The sequence below is a fragment of the Eubalaena glacialis genome, chromosome 7, assembly GCF_028564815.1.
Source record: "Eubalaena glacialis isolate mEubGla1 chromosome 7, mEubGla1.1.hap2.+ XY, whole genome shotgun sequence".
Taxonomy (NCBI): domain Eukaryota; kingdom Metazoa; phylum Chordata; class Mammalia; order Artiodactyla; family Balaenidae; genus Eubalaena; species Eubalaena glacialis.
In genome coordinates this window covers 110345608-110365248 of record NC_083722.1, presented here as the reverse complement: position 1 = coordinate 110365248, position 19641 = coordinate 110345608, and the positions used below count along the sequence as shown (strand labels likewise).

General features: G+C 55.6%; 1 protein-coding gene across 1 annotated transcript in view; it reads right to left on the bottom strand.

Moving 5' to 3' along the window:
- The window catches only part of NUP210 (nucleoporin 210), a 105478-nt gene that overhangs the window by 60233 nt on the left and 25604 nt on the right, over nucleotides 1-19641 (bottom strand). Inside the window, exons 4-13 of the mRNA XM_061197332.1 lie at nucleotides 19428-19524; nucleotides 16467-16617; nucleotides 13108-13240; nucleotides 7949-8107; nucleotides 7318-7386; nucleotides 5559-5665; nucleotides 4451-4591; nucleotides 3424-3561; nucleotides 2305-2460; nucleotides 600-798 (exon numbers count right to left, since the gene is read on the bottom strand). Coding sequence (XP_061053315.1) covers nucleotides 600-798; nucleotides 2305-2460; nucleotides 3424-3561; nucleotides 4451-4591; nucleotides 5559-5665; nucleotides 7318-7386; nucleotides 7949-8107; nucleotides 13108-13240; nucleotides 16467-16617; nucleotides 19428-19524 — 1350 coding nt within the window. The remainder of the gene's footprint in view (nucleotides 1-599; nucleotides 799-2304; nucleotides 2461-3423; nucleotides 3562-4450; nucleotides 4592-5558; nucleotides 5666-7317; nucleotides 7387-7948; nucleotides 8108-13107; nucleotides 13241-16466; nucleotides 16618-19427; nucleotides 19525-19641) is intronic.

Below are 19641 nucleotides of genomic sequence, written 5' to 3'. Positions count from 1 at the left end.
GGCAGCGGGACGCAGCCTCAGTCTCTTCGTCCAACACGTGACCCAAGCACAGCCCCTCCTCCCACAGTGGCTGTGACGCCTGGTGAGGTCACGCATGCCAAGTGCACACGCCACGCCCGGCAGGGTTGACACCCCGTAAGACGGTGGCTGAGCATAGCTGCCACCATCGCCACCGATATCACTGCCCAGCCCTGCAGGGGGTGCCTGGCTTCGATGGCCCTGGAGCGATGGACCGTGCAGTCACTAATGTGCTATAATTCTGTAACTCGTCAGAACCCCTATTGACAGTGTATTCTGAGCACCCATCACATTCCAGGCACTGTGACGGGCATGGTGACATGTGCCCCTACTTCGGATGACACCCGTTTTAGAGATGTGGAAACTGAGGCTCAGAAAGCCGAGTGACATGCAGTCACGTGGCAGTAAGATCCAGACCAGACCACTGCTGATGGTGGACACGGGCACAAATGCCATTTCTCAGGCTATGACCCTGCTGCTGGTTCAGCCCCTGAATTAGGAATCTGGGGCAGCCCACGCTGAGAACCCAGACCGTTGGCCCCGACCCTGCCGTCCGGTGGCCGCTCACAGCACTGCTTTACCTGGGAGCGGCTGGAACACGCCCTGGTTCTCCATCTCCACCGCCAAGTCGAAGTGGGAGCAGTCGCTCAGCGTGACCACCTCGTCAGCCCCACCGGGCATGAGGCCGTGGATCCTCAGGGGCAGCTCCAGGCTCTGGCCCATGCTGGCCTCCACTGGGCACGGGGCGAACTCCATGCCGCTGGGCTCGATCACGTACACCTGGAGGACAGGGGCACGCACGGTCGGCAGGCTCCTCGGAGGAGGAACAGCCGCCGCTCAGCTTTCCTGATACCCTGCGTATGAGCACTGAGGACCCATCGGTGAGAAGCCTGAGCTTGGGGGACACGATGGTGTGTGTTGGGGGCGGGGAGACCTTCAGGACAGAGCCGTCAGGGAAGGCCTCCCTGGGAAGGTGCTGTAGGAGCTCAGACCTGGGAGCCATGTCAGAGGCAGCCAGACAAAGGTCTGGGAAGACGAGACGGTCCGTGCAAAGGTCCTGAGGCACATACGGCTCAGCGCGTTGGAGGGACATAAAGAAGGTGAGTGTGCAGGGTGAGAGAGGCATCACCAGCAACAACAACACTAATACTTACACCACACAAAACTTCTCACATGCCAGGCTCTGTTCCAAGAACAGAATGAACTCATCCCATCCTCTCAGCCTCCTTGTTAAGAAGGTTCTATTACCAACCTGTCTGCCTGATGAGGAACCTGGCACAGGAGGTTAAGAGCCTGCCTGGCTGGAGCACGGTGGTGTCTGGACCAGGCAGGCGGCCCTGGAAGCCAGGTTCTGAGCACTACACACGCTCAGGAACTGTCCTCAGGCTCTGTTGACCAGCCGGGTGAGAGGGGCACATTTGCTGTGATAAAGAAGCTTGGGGGCAAGGGAGGGGGCAACCCGGTCACAGATTATCCAAATACTTGACAATTGTGCTGCAGTTCAGGGGTCTCAGTTACAACCCTCCTTACACGAGTTAGATGGATCTTTAGGTAGGTGTGTGTGGATCGAAATAAAAAGAGGAGAAAAACCTGTACGTCAGTGTCCCAAACAGTGTAGGAGAAGGTTGGGGATGGACGCACTACATATGGAGCTTTCATTTCAGCCCTAAATGTGGTAATAAAACAGACTGAGATCAGGGTCAGGCGGTCAGGAAAGAGTTGGGGTCCGGAGGCCACCAGGTGGGGCTGGCAGAGGCTCGGCTGCAGGTGGCCACTCCCACCTTCGGCCTTTGCTGAGTTGATCCCACGTCACTTGGGACGAACACCAGGTGTAGGGGCCCCGTGCAGGGACTCCCGACTTGGACCTGAACAGGAGTCAGAGGAAAGGAATGGGGCCAGCCTCTTGCAGTCTGGGGGCTTTCCCTTCACTGTGAATTTACAACCCAGCGCCCAGTGGCCCTTCCAACTTGGAGATTCATAACTTTCAGGTTGGGGAAATCTTCTAGAATGACTCCTTTGAATACCTCGTGTCTCTGTGTCCTCTGGTCTCCCTTCCAGAAACCTGGCTGGTCCCATCCCTGCCTGGTGTGGGATGGGACGACCATCTCCCTGAATTGGCCGTGAGCTCAGGGGCAGGGCTGGACCTGACACCCGATGCCCTCACCACCACCACCAAAGCCAAGTGCAAGACCGAGGGTGAAAGGGTGTTTCTGAATTAAGCCTGAGGCTGGTTAAGACAGTGGCTGCAGACCGCCTCCCCGCGGCCGTCCTGGCCCAAGGTCTCACCTTCATCTCACCGAAATGTAGCGGGTTCTGCACATCATGTGCCTGGATCACACTGAGTCCAGTGTCACTGCCTGTGGTCATCACGCCCTTGACGGTCACCGTGGCAACCAGAGAGCTCGAGGAAGACCAGCTGAAGTTCCCACTCCCACCATGGGCCTGGGGAGGGAAATATCATCAGGTCAGCCCACCCGCCTGTTCCTTGGTCCCTCTCTCTCTCACACGCAGTCGGCATCACGCCACCACATGGTGACATGTGGCATCAGCCAACGTCTGGCTGGCACTGCCTCTGCCCCTCGCTTTCCCCACCCTGTCTCTTTCTGGTCCTCATATTCTGAAGACCTTGTGGCTGACACAAGCGTATACATATGCTCATGACAGTGGCCCCAGGACCCAGGGGCACCTCCCGAGCTCAGGCTGGAATGGGAAGACCCGCGCCCCAGAGCCGGGTGCAGGACTCGGCTTCCCTGCCCCCTCCTGACATAGACCCCTGCCCGCTCCGAGTCATCCGCCGCGAAGTCAAGGACAGCCCAGAGGCTTCCAGACCAGGGGCCACCATCCCAGGACCCTAGAGGGGCCAAGAAGGTGACACACCTGAGTGAAGAGGCAGTGGGTCCCAGTACACACACAGGACACCTGTCCTCACTGCCGTGAGACAGCAAGGACTGATGGGACGGGGCAGGCCACATGGGCTCTAGCCCCGACGAGCATCGGGCCCTGCCACTAACGCCAGGTGGGCACGTGAACGTCAAAGACCAAGAACACGTTATATGTGACAGAGTTGGAGACGCCTTCCCCTCGAATTCCAATTTTTCTCTAAAGATCTTTACACTGCTTCCGGAAAACAATAATTTTTTACAAAAAGAAACACATGTGGAAGTTAAATCCGTGTTCAGGACTTTTTTTATCACGCTTTCTTTACTATTTTTCAAGGTTTTTTCGTAATTACCAAAATACACTGCTGTGATAGAAACCTCGGAAAATACAGAAAGCATAAAGACTCTGATTTTGAATTCTCTCCTGACCACTAGAAGGTAATTATAACAGAAACAGAATGCACATAAAGCCCCAACCCCATGGAAACACCCAAAGGAATGCACCCAGACAGGGTCTCATGGTTACCTTTATTGTGTACTGGTAGGCGCCTGTCTTTGGTTGCCAGGGAAACGTCAAGATGCTTGGATAGAGGGTGATGGGGACATGGATTTCCACCTCCTGCTGGTTCCACACAGGCACCCGCAATGTGTGGACGCCTCCGTCCTGCAAGGGGGTGAGGGTGCCATATGCCACCATGACAACCAGGTCAGCACTCAAGCAGGCCCCCGCCTCTCCCTGGGGACTGGTCCCCAGGGTAGATTTTTCAGTTGTGGGGGAGTGGGAAGGAAGATGCCGGGTACCCTGCGGCCTTCTCCATCTCCACGGAGACGGCTTTTGGTGGCTCTGTAACTGCCACTCAAATAAATGCTGCTTGACTGCATCCTCACAGCACCCCTCACGGGATGGATGTGGTTATCCCCACTTTACGGATGGGGAAATCTAGTCATGGGGCATGAAAGCAACTCGCCCAAAACGCCCAGAACAGAAGTGGTCACTTTGGTAGGAATCTCTGCCTGGCTCACAGGCCATTTCTGCCGCTGCCAGGTCTGGGAGAGGTTTGTGTGGGGTAGGAAGATAAGAACACCCACGCCAAGCTTCCAATCAGTAAAATCTGCTCCCACCGAAATTGACTGGCCTTTTAAATACAGGGGGAAATTTAAAAACTTTGAAGGATCCAAGCAGCCAAAACAGCCAAAGAGATGCTCGTGGGCCCTGGTCAGTGCACGGCTGGACACACGGGCACAACACTGCTCCCAGCAAGGGTTTCTAGCCCCAGTCCCAGAGGTGCAGGCTCACTTTTACAGGGGCCAGCAAAGGGCAGAGGAAGAGGGGCTCTGGCCCAGCACAGGGACAGGGGACAGGGAAAGGCCAAACCCCCTACCCCCAGACACCACTGTGAGCCCAGAGCAGGAGGGACCCCCGTGGTGCCCACGACAGCAGTGCACTCTTGGGGCCCCGACTCCCCCGGGCTCATGTCCAGCCTGGTTTGACATTTCCGTCTGCGAAGGTCCTGGGGGAGGGGGAGGGGGGGCCGAGGGAGGCGCCAACTTGCCTGGTCCACCACGGAGGTGAGGGCGGCCTCGATGGCCGTCTGGCCCCTCTTTGTCGCCCTGACATGATGGTACGACCCGTTCTGGGAAGAAGCCAGAACCTCAAAGAACTCCGCAGGGAGCATGGTTTCGATGTGGATGTTCTGGAAGGTGAGGCAGGAAGGTGAGAGGAGCTTCCGGGACAACTCAGGGATGTTGGCACGCAGGAAAGAAGCCGTGTGGCCCCAAAACAGCAGCCAGGCCAGGCTGATGAACTACACGAAGCCCTGGATCTGAACTCTGAGTGCTCTGGCCTCTGACCTCTGACCCCTCCCAGGCTGCCCTCCCCTCGTGACCCGAGGACCTGGCACTCGCGAGCCCGAAGGCTACTGTCGGCTCTCAGACCCTGCGGTCCCAGCAAGGAAACCACCAAATACAAAAAAGGACATCAAAAGCCCTTAGAGCTAATTTCACCCAAAATGGTGATCGACCGAGTCTTTGTCTAGTAACACAAGGAAGGCAGTGGCTTCTGCAGAGAGGCTGAAGGGGAACCTCGGCCTCTCCTTGAAACCTCAGACCCCACAAGGAAGGTCGGGAGATTCTCATGATCCTGGGAATTTCTCACAAAGGACCGAACAATGGCCGAGACTTCTTTCCACCTGCCCATTTGTGATGCTCTTTCCAGAGCCAGGAAGCTACTGAGCTTGGCCTCAGTCAAGGGGCCTTCTGGACAGGTTGCAGGTATTCCTGGCCCTGAGGCTCTGCAGGGCAGGGAAGGATGGATTCTCAGTGCTGTGAGGTCCCCGGGCTAATGAGGAGGGGCAGGAGGGCAGCGGGCAGAAGCCACCTCCGCGGCACTGCCTTTGTGACCCTGCTACCCGCGGCCTCCTCTCCCAGCTCCAGCCCTGTAGGAAGCGGGGCCCCTGATGCAGACTCACAGGCTTACAGGCTCTTGAGACGCCCGAGGGGGTCCCACAACAGTGTCTTCCATGGACCCAGCAGCACCGCTAGGAAGCACCCCAACTCAGCCTGCCTGCTCAGGGCCCCCTGTGTTTGGGGGCTGCTGTTGGGCAGCTGCTCCAGGAGATGCACCCCACCCCCCAACTCCATCAGGCCCGAAGCGGGACTCACATCCGACAGGTAGACCTTGTTGCCAGACTTGTCAAGCACTTCGACGGTGATTTCGTACAGGCGGCCGGTCTCGAGCACCCACCTGCCACCAGGGTAGACTGTGAACCCTACGAAACAGGCAGGTGCAGAGCCTCAGCGCTGAGGCCACAGGGGCCTGTGGCTGAGGGAGAGGATGGCACCAGGCCTGGTCAGCACCGGGGCCCCAAGGCCGCTCCTCTGCACTCCTCCGGGGAGGGACCAGCTGTGCGTGACGGTGAGATCTAATGCCCATATCAGTCCTGAGCCCTCAGAACCTGAGCTGACCTCAGATGCACCAGGACCAAACATTCCCCACTGGCTGCTCCAGGGCCCATTCAAACTTGACCCTATCCACGGTGGCTCTGACCCACAGTGAGCCTACACTCTGAACCCACAGTAGGTCTACACTCTGAGTCCACTGTGAGTCTGTGTTCTGAATCTATAGTAGATCTATGCTCTGAATCCACAGTGAGTCTGCACTCTGAACCCACGGTAGGTCTACGCTCTGAGTGCACAGTAGGTCTACACCCTGAATCCACCGTGAGTCTACACCCTGAATCCACAGTGAGTCTACACCCTGAATCCACCGTGAGTCTACACCCTGAATCCGCTGTGAGTCCATACCCTGAATCCACCGTGAGTCTACACCCTGAATCCACAGTGAACCTACTCTGAATCCACAGAGAGTCTACCCCGAATCCACAGTAGGTCTACACTCTGAGTGCTCTCCCTGTGAGCCGGCCCTGCCCTCCCAGGCCTCCAGCTCTGTTCCCACACACGATGCCGCCAGCTGCTGGCTGACCCCTGCAACGCCACGTGCTTCCCACATCCACACCGTCGCCTGAGCTGTGCCTCTGCCAGGATAACGAACCCGCACAAGAGCACCGTCTGAGAAAACGCCCGCCTCAGGTACCATCTCCCAGAAGCCCTTCCGCTGCACTCATGTTTACTAACTCTTTACCACTGTCCTGTCACCGTCTGTTTGCAGTGGTCTCTCCCTGCAAAACCAAGCACACGGCCCGCACTTCCCTCCTCCAGACTCCAGTGCCCCGCACGTGCCAGACAGACAGAGGTACCAAGGATTCTGAGCGGATGGAGCTCCCAAGACACACAGGGCCACCTGCCCGAGGCCACCACATGCCAGCGTGGGTCTCACCCAACAGCAGCCTCACTCAGCAGCCAACAAGAGGACCAGGGGCCGCTGGGCATCAGCCAACAGCTCTCTCACCCGAACCACCTCAGGGCGCCCAACAGGTGAGGCGGCTCAGGCCCAGGTAACACGTGCGTCCAGACATCTTTCCAGGGGGCGTCTCTACGGCAGCTCCTGGGCCCTGGCTGTGCCCGTGCGGGTCCTCCGTGGCTGTGGACTCCTCCCCTCCTCTCTCGGCCTCAAGCCTCCCCCTCTTTTCCGCCAAGGCATCTTCCAAACGTCCATAGCCATGGTGAGGTCTGGGCAGAGCCCTGGTATAAAACCAGAAGACACTCTACCCCACTCTACCCTATCCTGTTTCTCTCCCTGCAGAGCTGGCCACCAGCCGACCTTGGTCTACCCTCTGCTTATTCTGTGCACAGACAGGGGAAGGGCTGGGGGGGCAGCCCCGGGAAGGGCAGGGTGGCACTGATGTCCCAGGCCTCCCCGCTGGCAGAGCTGGCCAGAGTGAAGCATTTCCTGGGGGGCTGTTACTTTTATTTGACTTTTTAACTCCTGTAATCACAAACGACCCAGGATGCCCACACTCACCCAGGTACCCGGGTTCCACCACGTAGATGGTGCTATTGGGTAACCGGGAAGCGCCCTGCATGCGGATACCTGGATTCTGAATTAAGGAACAAATAAACCAGCTGGCAGTCGTCGGCTTGGCTCCCGCGGCCTCATTATCATCAACACCACGTGGGGAGAAGAGGGGATGGGAAGGTCGCGGCCCGAGGCCACGCACAGCACGGGCCTTTTCCAGAATCAGTGGCCACAGGGCACTTCCTCCACTCCAAAAGCGGGCCCTCTGCAAGGACCCTGGAGACCACCCGGGGCATGCGAACAAGTTGGGGACACATGACAACCCACACCCTGGTGTGGAAACAGCCTCGGCCAGGCCCCTCAGATGAGACCAGAGAAGGTTCCAGAGGCGGGGTTGGGGCTCCTCTCCGGCCACCGCCCCTCACCTCAAAACCTCTCCAGCAAGTCTCCCCAGAGGTGAGCGATTCCGCTCAGCTGGGGTGCGATTTTGGTCCTTTCTGATTTTCAGACCTTGAGGGAAAACGGGGCTATTTTTGGCCTCGCCAAGCTTTCAGGGAGAAAAGTGACTTGACTTCCAAACAGCACATCTCCTGTGCAGGACACGCAGATGCGTGCGCGCTGCCCGGGAAAAGGATACTCCTGTGGCCGAGGACCAGGTTGCTCTGTCCCAGCTGCACTGCGGTGACCAACGATGTGTCCTGGGCCAAGACCGCCACGGGCCGGCCCGGGTCTCCCTCGGGGCCCCAGACGTTGTTCTGAAGCTGTAGCTCGTACTGATCGGAGGGCATTGAGAGTTCTGGCCACCCAGAAACAAAGAAGAACAAAGCGGGGAGAGAGAGCAAAGACAGGAAATGTTAAAAGTCAATGTCGCCTCCCTCCCCCACCCCAATCCCTGGACCCTGCTGTCAGTACAGCTGCTTGATGGTTTTTTTTTTTTGCTTAATTTTTTTTCAGTGCTTTAAATTTTAATATTATTCTCCACGCCTGTGAACAAAGCTGACACTCTCCATGAATTTTCAGAGGCAATCACTTTTTTGTGGATGCCATGAGCAGCTTTTTTTTTTTAAATTAAGCACAGCCTGTGACTCAAACTGCCAGCTGCTGGCAGGATACCAACATCAGACCCTTTTCTGTTCATCACGGAAGCAAGTGAACTCTGCCTTCTGCATCGAGGGGCCCAGGGTGGGGCTCACTGGACCTAGGGGTCCTCTGGGGGATTCCAAATAACCCACTCACTGTGCCTGCGTATGTGGCCCCGTTCCAGCCCTCTTGCAGGAGAGAGGGACAGGATGCAGGGACCACAGACAGCTTCCCTGCTCACCACTGGGTCCCAGGCAGGGGCTGCCATGGGAGGCACCCAGGACAAGGATCCTGGAGGAGTTTCAGCTAGAACATCCTTCAAAACTCCCAGGAATTCTGAAAGGGGGGGGGACAACTTGCCCATCTCTTGTCCTAGGGTATCTGTTGTGTGTTCCAATAAGTCCCCAAGAATTTGCCCTGGAACAGAGGGTTCTCAAAGTGTGTTCCCTGGACCATCAGCATCGCCTGGGAAACTGCAAATAACTGGCCCCATCCCAGACCTGCTGAACCAAACTCGGGGGATGGGGGAGGAGGGGTGCGGGGGGGCAGCCAGCGCTCTGCGTTTGCACAGGTCCTGCAGGGGATTCTGACACTTGCTGCAACTGAGAAGCCCCTCCAGTCCACACAACCCACTTCCTGGTCTCTAATGGGGAAGCCCAGCCATGCTGGGCTGAGACTCTTGTAGACAATGTACCCAGTGATCAGAACACAGCAGCAGTGCATCAAGGATACACGTCAAAATAAAATAGTAAGGTAACGCCACTGCTCAGAGAGCAGCATTGCTCGGTGCTGCTTCAGGAGGCACTAGTGTCCTCCCTTGTTTAACATTCTGCAAATGAAGAAGGCCCTTTTAGGAAATAAATAGACCGACTCTGGACGGATCTTGCACCACATGATGTAACCCTATTTACAAAGCCCGAAGGCGATGAAGAGGAGGGCTTGTCTGGCGGACCCCTTCAACACCTCTTGTATTGCAGGACCTCACTACTTCTCAGAGGCACTGAACAAGGAAGTCTTTGCGGATGTGAAAGGTCCCCGTCTGTCCAAAGGCAGAGGAAGGCTGCTCTTGGGGCCCCAATCCAGCCCTGCTATCACCCGCTGAGGGTAACGGGTCATCCCATAGGCTGCCCTTCCATGGCCAGGAGGCCCACGTTCTCCTAGGAGACCCGGTCTCTGACCCCTCCCGACCCTGGCTGACCCCCCAGATGTGCTTCTGATTGTCAGAACCCCCCACTCCCACCCCATGCAGGGTCCGCGGAGGACCATGGAGCTCCAGGGGCGGTGGGTCCGAGCCCAAGATGACAAGGAGCCCACTGCCCTGCCTCTGAGCCCAGCCCATCAGGCAGCCCAGCACGCACTCGCTCCGGGAGGCCGCGGCTCAGGGTGCGATGGGTCCTTTACCAGCTGAGTCTTGGACGCAGGAACCCCTGTCCCACACCCGTCCTTTTTCCAACCTCAGCACAATTTATCCCAGTAATTTCCAGCATTCCCGTCACCCGGGTTCTTTTCAGACATCGACTCCCTCAGCCAGCTCGTCCTCCCCACATCTTGTTCTGTCTAATAGGTTGGTTACCGGGCCGGGCGCATCTGCAACGCCATCACCAGGCACCGAGGAGCAAGGGGAGAAGGCTGTGCCCCCTCTCCGTGCTGGGAACGCTGCCCATGGCCTCACAGACACCCCTCCTCCAGGCCCCTCTCTTCCCTCGCCTGCCCCACTGTGGGGGGCGGGGGTGTCTGCAGGTCATCACTGGAGCTCCAGGCGGGAGGAACCCGGGCAGCCCCCGACCACTGCAGCCCCCCAGCAGTGCCCGCAGTACAGAGTAGGGGCTCCGTAAACGGGCCCGAGAGAAAGGAAGCCACTACTTAATGGAAGGCAGGCAGACGTCGGGAAATAAAAATATGGAAGGCAAGAAGAAACATTACATTTTTAAGGAAGAAAGACTGAAAGAAAATATGAAAAACTAATCTGGGGTAACTGCCCTCTCACCTGTAATTCTCTGAACCTTCTGCGGGATGCCGTGCAAGACAGGGGCTTGCCAAAATTCATGTTCCCTGCAATGATGTCATCCCCTGACTTTCCTGTCTAGCAGCCAGTTAAAAATGACAGTGATGTGAATTGTATCTCAATTTAAAAAAAAACAAAAAAAACAACACAACCCATCAAAACAAATGGACAGTGAACTTCCACCCGGACGTCTTGTTCTCGGTGGACCTTTGCTGGCTCCTCCCCCATCTGTGCCCCCAGAGGATCTGTCTGGAATCCACTCCAGCCCTGTGGCACCCGATACCATCAGTCACGTAGGTGTGTTTATTTTTGGAGGCGCTTTCCATCTCATTACCACACAGATGCAAGAGAGGCAGCTTAACTACTTCCTGCCCGGGGGTATCTTTCATGTGCCCCATTCTTTGACTTCTACCATAGGTCAGTGAGCAAACCCCACAGTTCTCTGGGTGTCTTGGGATGTGCTGTCCATCTGGGCCACGCACCAAAGGGTGAGCTCTGAATCCTTTTTTATTAAATCCCCTCTAACCTCTCTAGTGGGGGCACAGCTCCCCGCCCTCATCTGCCCTCACAAAGGGGCCACCCGCCCTGCCCTGGGAGAACAGAAAGCCCTTCTTGTACTCCTCTGGGGCCCAGGACCACTCGACCCCGCAGGAGTGATTAAGGCCAAGGACCCGACAGCTTTGTGACTATCAGGCATTCTGTGCCTCGGTTTCTTCGTCCGTAAAACAGGGTATTAATGAAACCCACCTCACAGAGTTGTTGGGTCATAATGTGAAAAACACAACACCTAGGAAACTCTCATGACGGTCAGATGTTCCAGACTGTCTCCATCAGGCCACAATGTGTTCGAGACAGTGCTCCGGTGGAGACGGTATTTCTGAGAAGCCCCTGTGGGTGCCCTCTGGCCTTTCAACTTGTCTCCACTGCATTCCCCCTGAGGACGCAGGGACAGGGTCCTGAGAACTCCACCGCTGAGCCATCTCCCCTTTAAGAGTCTCAGAAAGCCACACCCAGGTCCGTCCCTTTGCTTTTAGACTCTGCTTCCCTAAAGTCTGTGGTGCACGCCAGGCTCTGGCCAGGACCCCCAGCCCAGCTTCGTCCACAACCCGCCTGCATGTTGACAGGTGCAAAAGAGCCGGACGCTGCACGCCCAGCACACGGAGACGCTTGGGACCCCCAGTCTACTGCCCTTCAGCAGGGCACCCCGTGTGGGAGAGAACCAGGCCTCGGGGCAGGAGGGGCCTGTCCTCGGCTCTGAGGCCTCCCCAGGGCTGCAGCGCCCTGCCACACAGTAATGACTGACCAGACCCACTGCCCTCAGACTTTCAGACCCAACTATAGACCAAGCCCAGGCTGCTCAGTTGCTGAAGCATCTACACGCTTCTTAACTGATGCCCTGTGTTAGACAGAGCAGCCAGCAACCTGGGGGAAGCACCTGCCCAGACATGCGTCCAAGCGCTCGGGCCTAGAATGGGACACTCTTGTACCCGAGATACTAGATGACCTGTGCTCTGACCAAGAAATGTGTGTAAACTAAACAAAAAGATGATAACGATAGTAATTCTTAGGAGGCTTGGTGCTGCATTAAGAACACTCACCATCGAAAATGCATCACATGTACACGGCACTTTAGAATTTCCAGAAAAAATCCACATCCATTAATTCATTCTGCCCTCAGCACAGGCAGAAAGGCCTTGAGGGCTCCAATAGAGAAACTGAGGCCCAAAAGGGAGCGGTGTCTTGCCAACGCTGCCCAGCAGTCAGTGGCAGACCCACTGGCAAAACCCAGCCCAACGTGAAGCTCATGGCTTCGGACATTCTTAAAATAAACCCAAAAAGATGGAAAGCAGGGTCTCGAAGAGATATTTACACACCAATGTTCATAGTAGCACTATTTACAACAGCCAAGAGGTGGAAGCAAACCAAGTGTCCATCAATGGCTGAGTGTCTAAAACGTGGTCTATACAGACAATGGAATGTTATTTGGCCATGAAAAGGAAGGACATTCTGGCACCTGCTACCACATGGATGAACCTTGAGGACATTATGCTCAGTGAAATAAGCCAGACACAAAAGGACAAATACTACATGATTCCACTTATACGAGGTCCCGAGAACAGTCAGATTCATAGGAACAGAAAGTACAAGGGTGGTTGTCAGGGCCTGGGGAAGGGGGATGGGGAGTCAGTGTTTTATGGGCACAGGGTTTCAGTTTGGGAACATGAGAAAATTCTGGCAATGGATGGTGGTGATGGTTGCACGAAATGTGAATGTAATCAACGTCACTAAACTTAACACTTAAAAATAGTTAAAATGGTCAATTTTATGTTATGCCTATTTCACCACGATAAAAAAGGGGAGCCGGGGCTTCCCTGGTGGCGCAGTGGTTGAGAGTCTGCCTGCCAATGCAGGGGACACGGGTTCGAGCCCTGGTCCAGGAAGATCCCACATGCCGCGGAGCAACTAGGCCCATGAGCCACAATTACTGAGCCTGCGCGTCTGGAGCCTGTGCTCCGCAACAAGAGAGGCCGCGATAACGAGAGGCCCGCGCACCGCGATGAAGAGTGGCCCCCACTTGCCGCAACTAGAGAAAGCCCTCGCACAGAAATGAAGACCCAACACAGCCATAAATAAATAAATTAAAAAAAAAAAAAAAAAAATTTAAAAAGGGGAGCCGTTGCCATGAGTACCAAGCTGAGCTGGTGACCCACCTGTAATCTTTCCTTGCCTGATCTTCTGCACCTTGTAGCGGATGGATGTCCCCACCATGAGGTAGACGTCATAAGCTGGGTTCAGAAGGATGTTCTCCAAAATCAGCAGCCTGACCTCCGCGGGGCGGACGTTCTTAGCATGAGGAAGAGAGAAAAGGTGAGGTGGGCCCGGAGTAGGGGTCAGTGTGAGCAAGAGAAAGGGTCTTTAGAACTTTTCAGTCTGTTCATGTGGGCACAGAGAGGTTAGGGTGAGAACACAAAGCAGCACCTTTGGACACCCCAGAACCCCAGGGGAGCCCTGTGGTACAGCAGGCAGCCATTTAGAGGTCATTGCCAAAGTATACGGAGCACATCACTTTACAGTATGTAGGTTGTAGCTTAATTTTAAATAGTAAGAAGTAAACAGAAAGAAAAGCGAGGAGCCAGGAGTGACGGCTATGGATACAAAGGCCACTAGGGGCCCAGGGGCTCCACCCACAAAAGCTCCAAAGGCCCGTGCTGGGGGCCGTACTTCTGCGTCCCACAGGACCGTGACGATTGGAGAGACTATTCTTGGCGGGACACCACCCCTAGGGCACTGCACAGACAGCAGACCGACACACACCGGGCTTTCTGAGAAAGAGGCTTATCTGCCTGCGCAGAGGGGCCCACAGAGGGCTCTCAGGAATGGGAGCGGCGAGGGCACCGTCACAGCCCCTCTCCTCACTTGGGCGCGCCTGTTTCTTACAGAAAGGAGTATATACCCCCTCTGGTGCCCTGACTCTGGCAGCTGCTGCCAGAGAACGTGTCTCCATGCCCATCTCTGGTGCCCAGCTGTGGGCTCTTGGGTCCCGCAGGACCGGAACCAATGGAGAAAGAGTTCTTAATCAGCTACCAGCCTCAGGGCACAGCAGAGAAACCCGATCTTTCTGGAAAGAGGCCCATTAGCTAATCATCACGGCTACACCTGAGGGGCGGCTTCTAATTAAACACACATCTAAGGGCTGACAGTAAACCCTTCCTGAGGCCTTGGGGGTTGGGGGGACATACCTTCATGCCCTCCCTCTGCCCCACTCCAGAGCACCGGCATCTCTAGGAGGGGGGCTCTTATACGTGTCTAGGACCCCAGCTCTTACACCTGGTACCCTGGGTTTTGCGGCTGCCGCCCAGGGGATGCCCCTGGATCACCTGGCCCTGGGGGCCCTTGGGCCCCACAGGACCGTCAAATCAGAGACAGTGCTTGGGCTACGACCCCCGACATTGCACACACAGCTGACTGACACCCCCCCAGCCATTAGGTGGAAGAGGCCTACCTGCAGGAAAGAGGCTTTGGCCTGGAGGACAGGCTTCAGGGTTGTCACAAGTAGGGTCTACAGAGGGGCTCTCAGGGAACGTAGGCTGGGGACATTATCTTTGTACCCCCCATTGCCTCACTACAGCTCATGGCATCTCCCAGAAAGGAGCCTGCACCCTTGTCTGGAGCCCCGATTCTTATGACTGCCGCCCAGAAGACACCTCCAGATCCCCTGGCTCTGGGGGCCAGGGAGGCTCTGCTCGCAACCCCAGAGGACTGTACGTATGTGTGTCCTTTAAAAGCTGTTGTCTGGGGACTTCCCTGGTGGTCCAGTGGTAAAGAATCTGCCTTCCAATGCAGGGGACGCGGGTTTGATCCCTAGTCAGGGAACTAAGATCCCACATGCCACGGGGCAACTAAGCCCGTGTGCCTCAACTAGAGAGCCTGTGTGCCCAAAGTACAGAGCTCACGTGCTCTGGAACCCGCGCGCCACAACTAGAGAAGAGAAAACCCGCACGCCACGAGAGAGAAGCCTGTGCGCCGCAACAAAGACCTGACGTGGCCCAAAAATAAATAAATAAATAATAAGTTAAAATCTAAAAAAAAAAAATTAATTAGAAAAAAAAAAAAGCTGTTGTCTGAGAGTCTGGCTTCTAACCAGTCTGGATCTGGATCTAGGTGCTGACTGAGATCCTCCCCTTCAGGACAAAGAAAGACAAATAACATATGGTCTCACTTACATGTGGAATCTAAAAAACACAACAAAACACCCTAGCTCACAGACACAGAGAACAGATTAGTGGTGGCCAAAAAGGGGGTGGGCAAAATGGGTGAAGAGGGTCAAAAAGTACCAACTTCCAGTTATAAAATAAATAAGCCCTGGGACGTCCTGTATAGCATGGGGACTATAATTAACAATACTGTATTGCATATTTGAAAGTTGCTCACGGCATAGATCTTAAAAGTTGCTATCACAAGAAAAATATACTCTGTAACTACATATAGTGACAAATGTTAACTAGACTTATTATGATCATTTTGCAATATATACAAATATCGAATCATTATGTTGTACACCTGAAACTACTATAATGTTGTATGTCAACTATACCGCAATAAAAAAAAACCAAAAAGTTAAATAATATCTTTGATACATTAAAAAGAAAGAACAACCACACAGAGCACCCACCTTGGGCCGGGCTCTGAGGTGGGTGCTTTCCACAGGCAGGACAAGGCCGCCTTTGCAGCTCAGCAGGGGCCCGGTCCCAGCCCAGCCCTGTGCCCCCATGGGGCCCAGGACACAAGGAGACAAACTCCCCAAATACTAACTGCAATCCCAGGCACGCTGCAGGACTGTGCCAGACGTGGCTGCCTCACGTTTCCAAAACCCTCCAGGATTCCCAAACTAGGGCTAAACTGCTGAAGAGAGCGAATTCTCATCTGTCACTTTAGAAATTAATCAGCAGATGTACCGCAAACTTCCTGCGTGGGCTCCAGGAACCAGGCAAACAAGAGGAAGACCCCAGGTCTGCAGCTCAAAAGGAGGCCCAGGCAGGGCAGACCTGAGCCCACAAGAACCAGGAAGGAACCAGGCCTTGGCTAAACCCACTTCTCGCTGTCCTTTCTGCCCCTGCCCCACCTCCACTCCCAAAATGGGGCTTTGATGGAGAAGCAGGTGCTGGTGAGGCCAGACGACGTGGGGAGGGCGGGTTCCGGAGTCCGAGCCCTACACATGTGGGACCAGGCAACCAGTGTCAGGGCTCAAGGTGGGGCACAGGGTGAAATGGCTGGCAGACCCTGGGAGTTCCAAATGCTCGGATGTGTCTCTACAGCAGGACAGGGGAGCTCACTGAAGATAAGCTAGTTGATGCCAACCACACTGCTCCCGGACCTCCCTGGAAATTGAGGAGAGAAGATGCCTTGTGACTGTAGAGGTGGCGGCTCTGGTGCCCCAGCCACCTGTTCCTAAGCCGTGGCTCACACCAGACCCCGTTCCCGGTAGGGCATCTCCTCTCTGCTACTAAATATGTGAGGGAACCAGTCGTCCAGATCCCGCCCCGGAGCACAGGTGCCCGCCTGCGCCCACCTTGTACACGGCCTCCTGGATGCGTGCCTTCAGCTTGGAGCTCCCCGTCTTCATCCCGGACACCAAGATGGTGTCCCCCTGCTTGGCCGCCTTCTCCATCTCTGAGATGTAGGAGGGAGGGATGTACGTGGACTCCAAAAAAGTCAGGATGCTGGAAAAGGAACGTGCGGTCAGACCTGACGCGTGGAACCCAGGAACCTCACACACTCACTCTCTGAAGCTCCTCTGCGTGGTGCCAGACCCCATGTAAGTGGTGCTGACCTAGTCGGTGCTGCCTGGAAACCTGTCCCTGAAATGTCCTGCATCAGAATTGCCAACGTCCCTGTGAAACAGGCAGATTCCCGGCCCCGGCCCGGCCCTTGGTCTGCACGAAGCCTGGGGATCTGCATTTTATAAAAATCCAATGTGATTATGATAAAAGGCAGGCACTGAAATTTGAAGACCACCCGCTTAGTCGAAATGTTTTGGTCTCACAGACGTGAAAGGTGAGGCTCACGGAAGCTGACAGCAGGCCCAGGACCACAGGCCCAGCCAGGGCTCTCCAGGACTCCCCACGCGTCCCAGCCCCCTTCCTTGGCCAGCTCCTGCATCTGGGAAATGGTTCAATGACCACGCCCTCAAGTGTTCGGAATAGGGAATCACATCGAATCCTACCTTCCCTGGGGTTAGGCTGTGGGGAAAAGGGAGGGAGAATTCGGGATGGGGTGGGACCCCCAGAGCACGGGCTGGTAAGCGGGGCCAGCCTGAGTCTCTCCCTGGCAGCCTGCGATTTACAGATAAGCCCCCTGTTCCACCCGAATGAGAGCAGTCAGTCGGACACGCTTTCATTCTCCCCAAGATCTGCCGGGCGCTATACTACGCAGTGATTTATTTCCTTGCCCAGTTTTACAAGGTGTCACACGCTGAATTTAATGAAAATCCAGGACACTCTGGTTCCAGCACCCCTTAGCACCTTGGACTTCGGTCAGCATTCGACTTACATACCGGGTGCTTGGAAGCTCCGGGGGCCGTCAGGGCAGGAAACAAGCCTGGCGGCGCAAAGCGGGGCAGGCAACCAGCATCCCCTGAACATCTAGTATGTGCCGGGCCCAGAGAGGGGCCCTCACCCCCGTCAACGTGCTCGCCCACCCTGCCACCCTCAGAGGTGGGCACAGTGACACCTCCATCCGCTGCAGGAGGAAGCTGGTGCTCAGGTGGTCACAGTCTTTGATGACGGCCACAGGCAGGACATCACAAGGCCAGGACCGGAATGCAGGTTTCTTGGACCTAAAGCCCACATTCCCGGCTTACTGAGACCCCAGAAATTCCAGAGCTCAACCAGAGACAGAGGCTGACAGCCCAGCGCCCAAAGAGCTCTGACCCAAGAGGGCAACCTGGCTTGCACAGCATCAGGGCATGAGGGTGCCCGCCGTGGAAATGGCCATGAGCTGAGCCTGGATGTGTCCTGGAACCCTGAGCTGGACTTCTGAAGGTGTAAACAAAAGGCCAGACTTGTAACTCCCCACAAAGTACTTATCAGTTGCAAGGGAGTAAGAAAGTGACTTCAGAGCAGGGCACCTGGCAGACCCCACCCTACCCAAGTGATGACAGCGAACAAAATCATTGATGGACCAACAAAATCACGATATGACGCAACGAGAATACGGAATCTCGCCTCTGTGATGTTCCTGCAAAGATGGCAGAACTCTGGGTCTAATCAGGAGGGAAGTCAGATAAACCCGAAATGGGGGAGGGTCTGTAAAATAACTGGACCACAGTCTTCACGAGTGCAACGTCCCAAAAGTCCGAGAAGGACCGAGAAACTCTTCCACGCGGACGGAGACTAGGAGAGACAGGACAACATGCGGCAGGTGACCCTGGGGGGCATGTTCTGCTACAAAGGATACAATTGGGATAAACTGGCAAAACTTGAACGAGGTCTGGTGACTGCGGGCATCAGTGTTAATTCCCTAATTGTGATGACCGTCTTGTCGATGTGCAGGAAAACGTCCTCAGAGGTAGTAAATGCACATTAAAATAATTGGGGGTTACGGGTACCAGGGTGGCAGCTTGCTCTCAGATGGTTTGGGGAATCCACTTTCTGTACTACACTTGCAACTTTTCTGCAGGCTAAAAATTGCTGCAAAGTTTTTAAAAAAATAAGTCTTCCTCCCCCAAAAGGGACTATACTCTTTAACATTTTTATAATACAGCATAAGGCAATGCAGCATAGCAGGGGATATTAGCCCAGACCTTGGGTCTGCACCAGCACTGGCCAGCAGAACCTTCTGTGATGGAAATGCTCCACGTCTGCCCTGTCCAGTGTGTGGTAACACCAGCCACACAGCTAACGAGCCCTTGACACGTGGCCAGTTCATCAAGGATCTGAATTTTCCACTGTACCTAGTTTAAATTTAAACAGCCAGGATAGGGTTCGTGGCTACCACACTGCACTGTGAGAATCTATACAGATCTGAGTTCAAGTTCTAGCTCCGCCCCTTACCAACCTAAGGCACGTGGACAGTGTTACAGAAGCCACACGGCTGTTGGGGGGACCGGCTGAGTCAAGATGGGTAACGAGTCCGTCTCACAAGGAGTCCGCCTGCAGGCCCACCTCCACCCCCGTGCTGGGGAAGGCAGCCTCCTGCGCCTGGAAGAGGTCACTGCAGGAAGGTCACCCCAGCCGGAACTGTCTCCCCGTTAGCTCACCCCCAGTGGGGCCGCACCCCACCCCTCGCCTGCACCCCGGGACAGCTCCCATTGTCTGGGACAAGCTTTCTCTTCTGCAGCTGGACAGCCCAGCCTCCTCGACGATGTCCCACAGAACACACCCCCGTGGGCTGCACAAGCAGCAAGGTTCCTGCACAACCGTGTGAGCCGAGGCGGATGAGGACGGGGATGATGATGATGGAAGCCCCCAGCCCACACGGAGCCGAGCGACAACCCCCTTCCCGCCTCCCTTCCAAGGCAGGCGCCTCTTACCGGAGCGCGTTGTGGGTGTCTGAGTACCCGTCGGCCTCTGTGTCCTTCACGATCATCCAGTCAAAGACCAGCCCGGCCAGGGTGCTGAACGTGTTTCCTGTAGGAGCAGGAGGAGAGGGGCGCACCCGAGTTGACCCCCCGGGGCCAGGGGGAGGGGAGATGCACCAGCCCCTGCAGAGCAGGTGGCACTGCCTGCAGCCTCCAGCCTCCATTC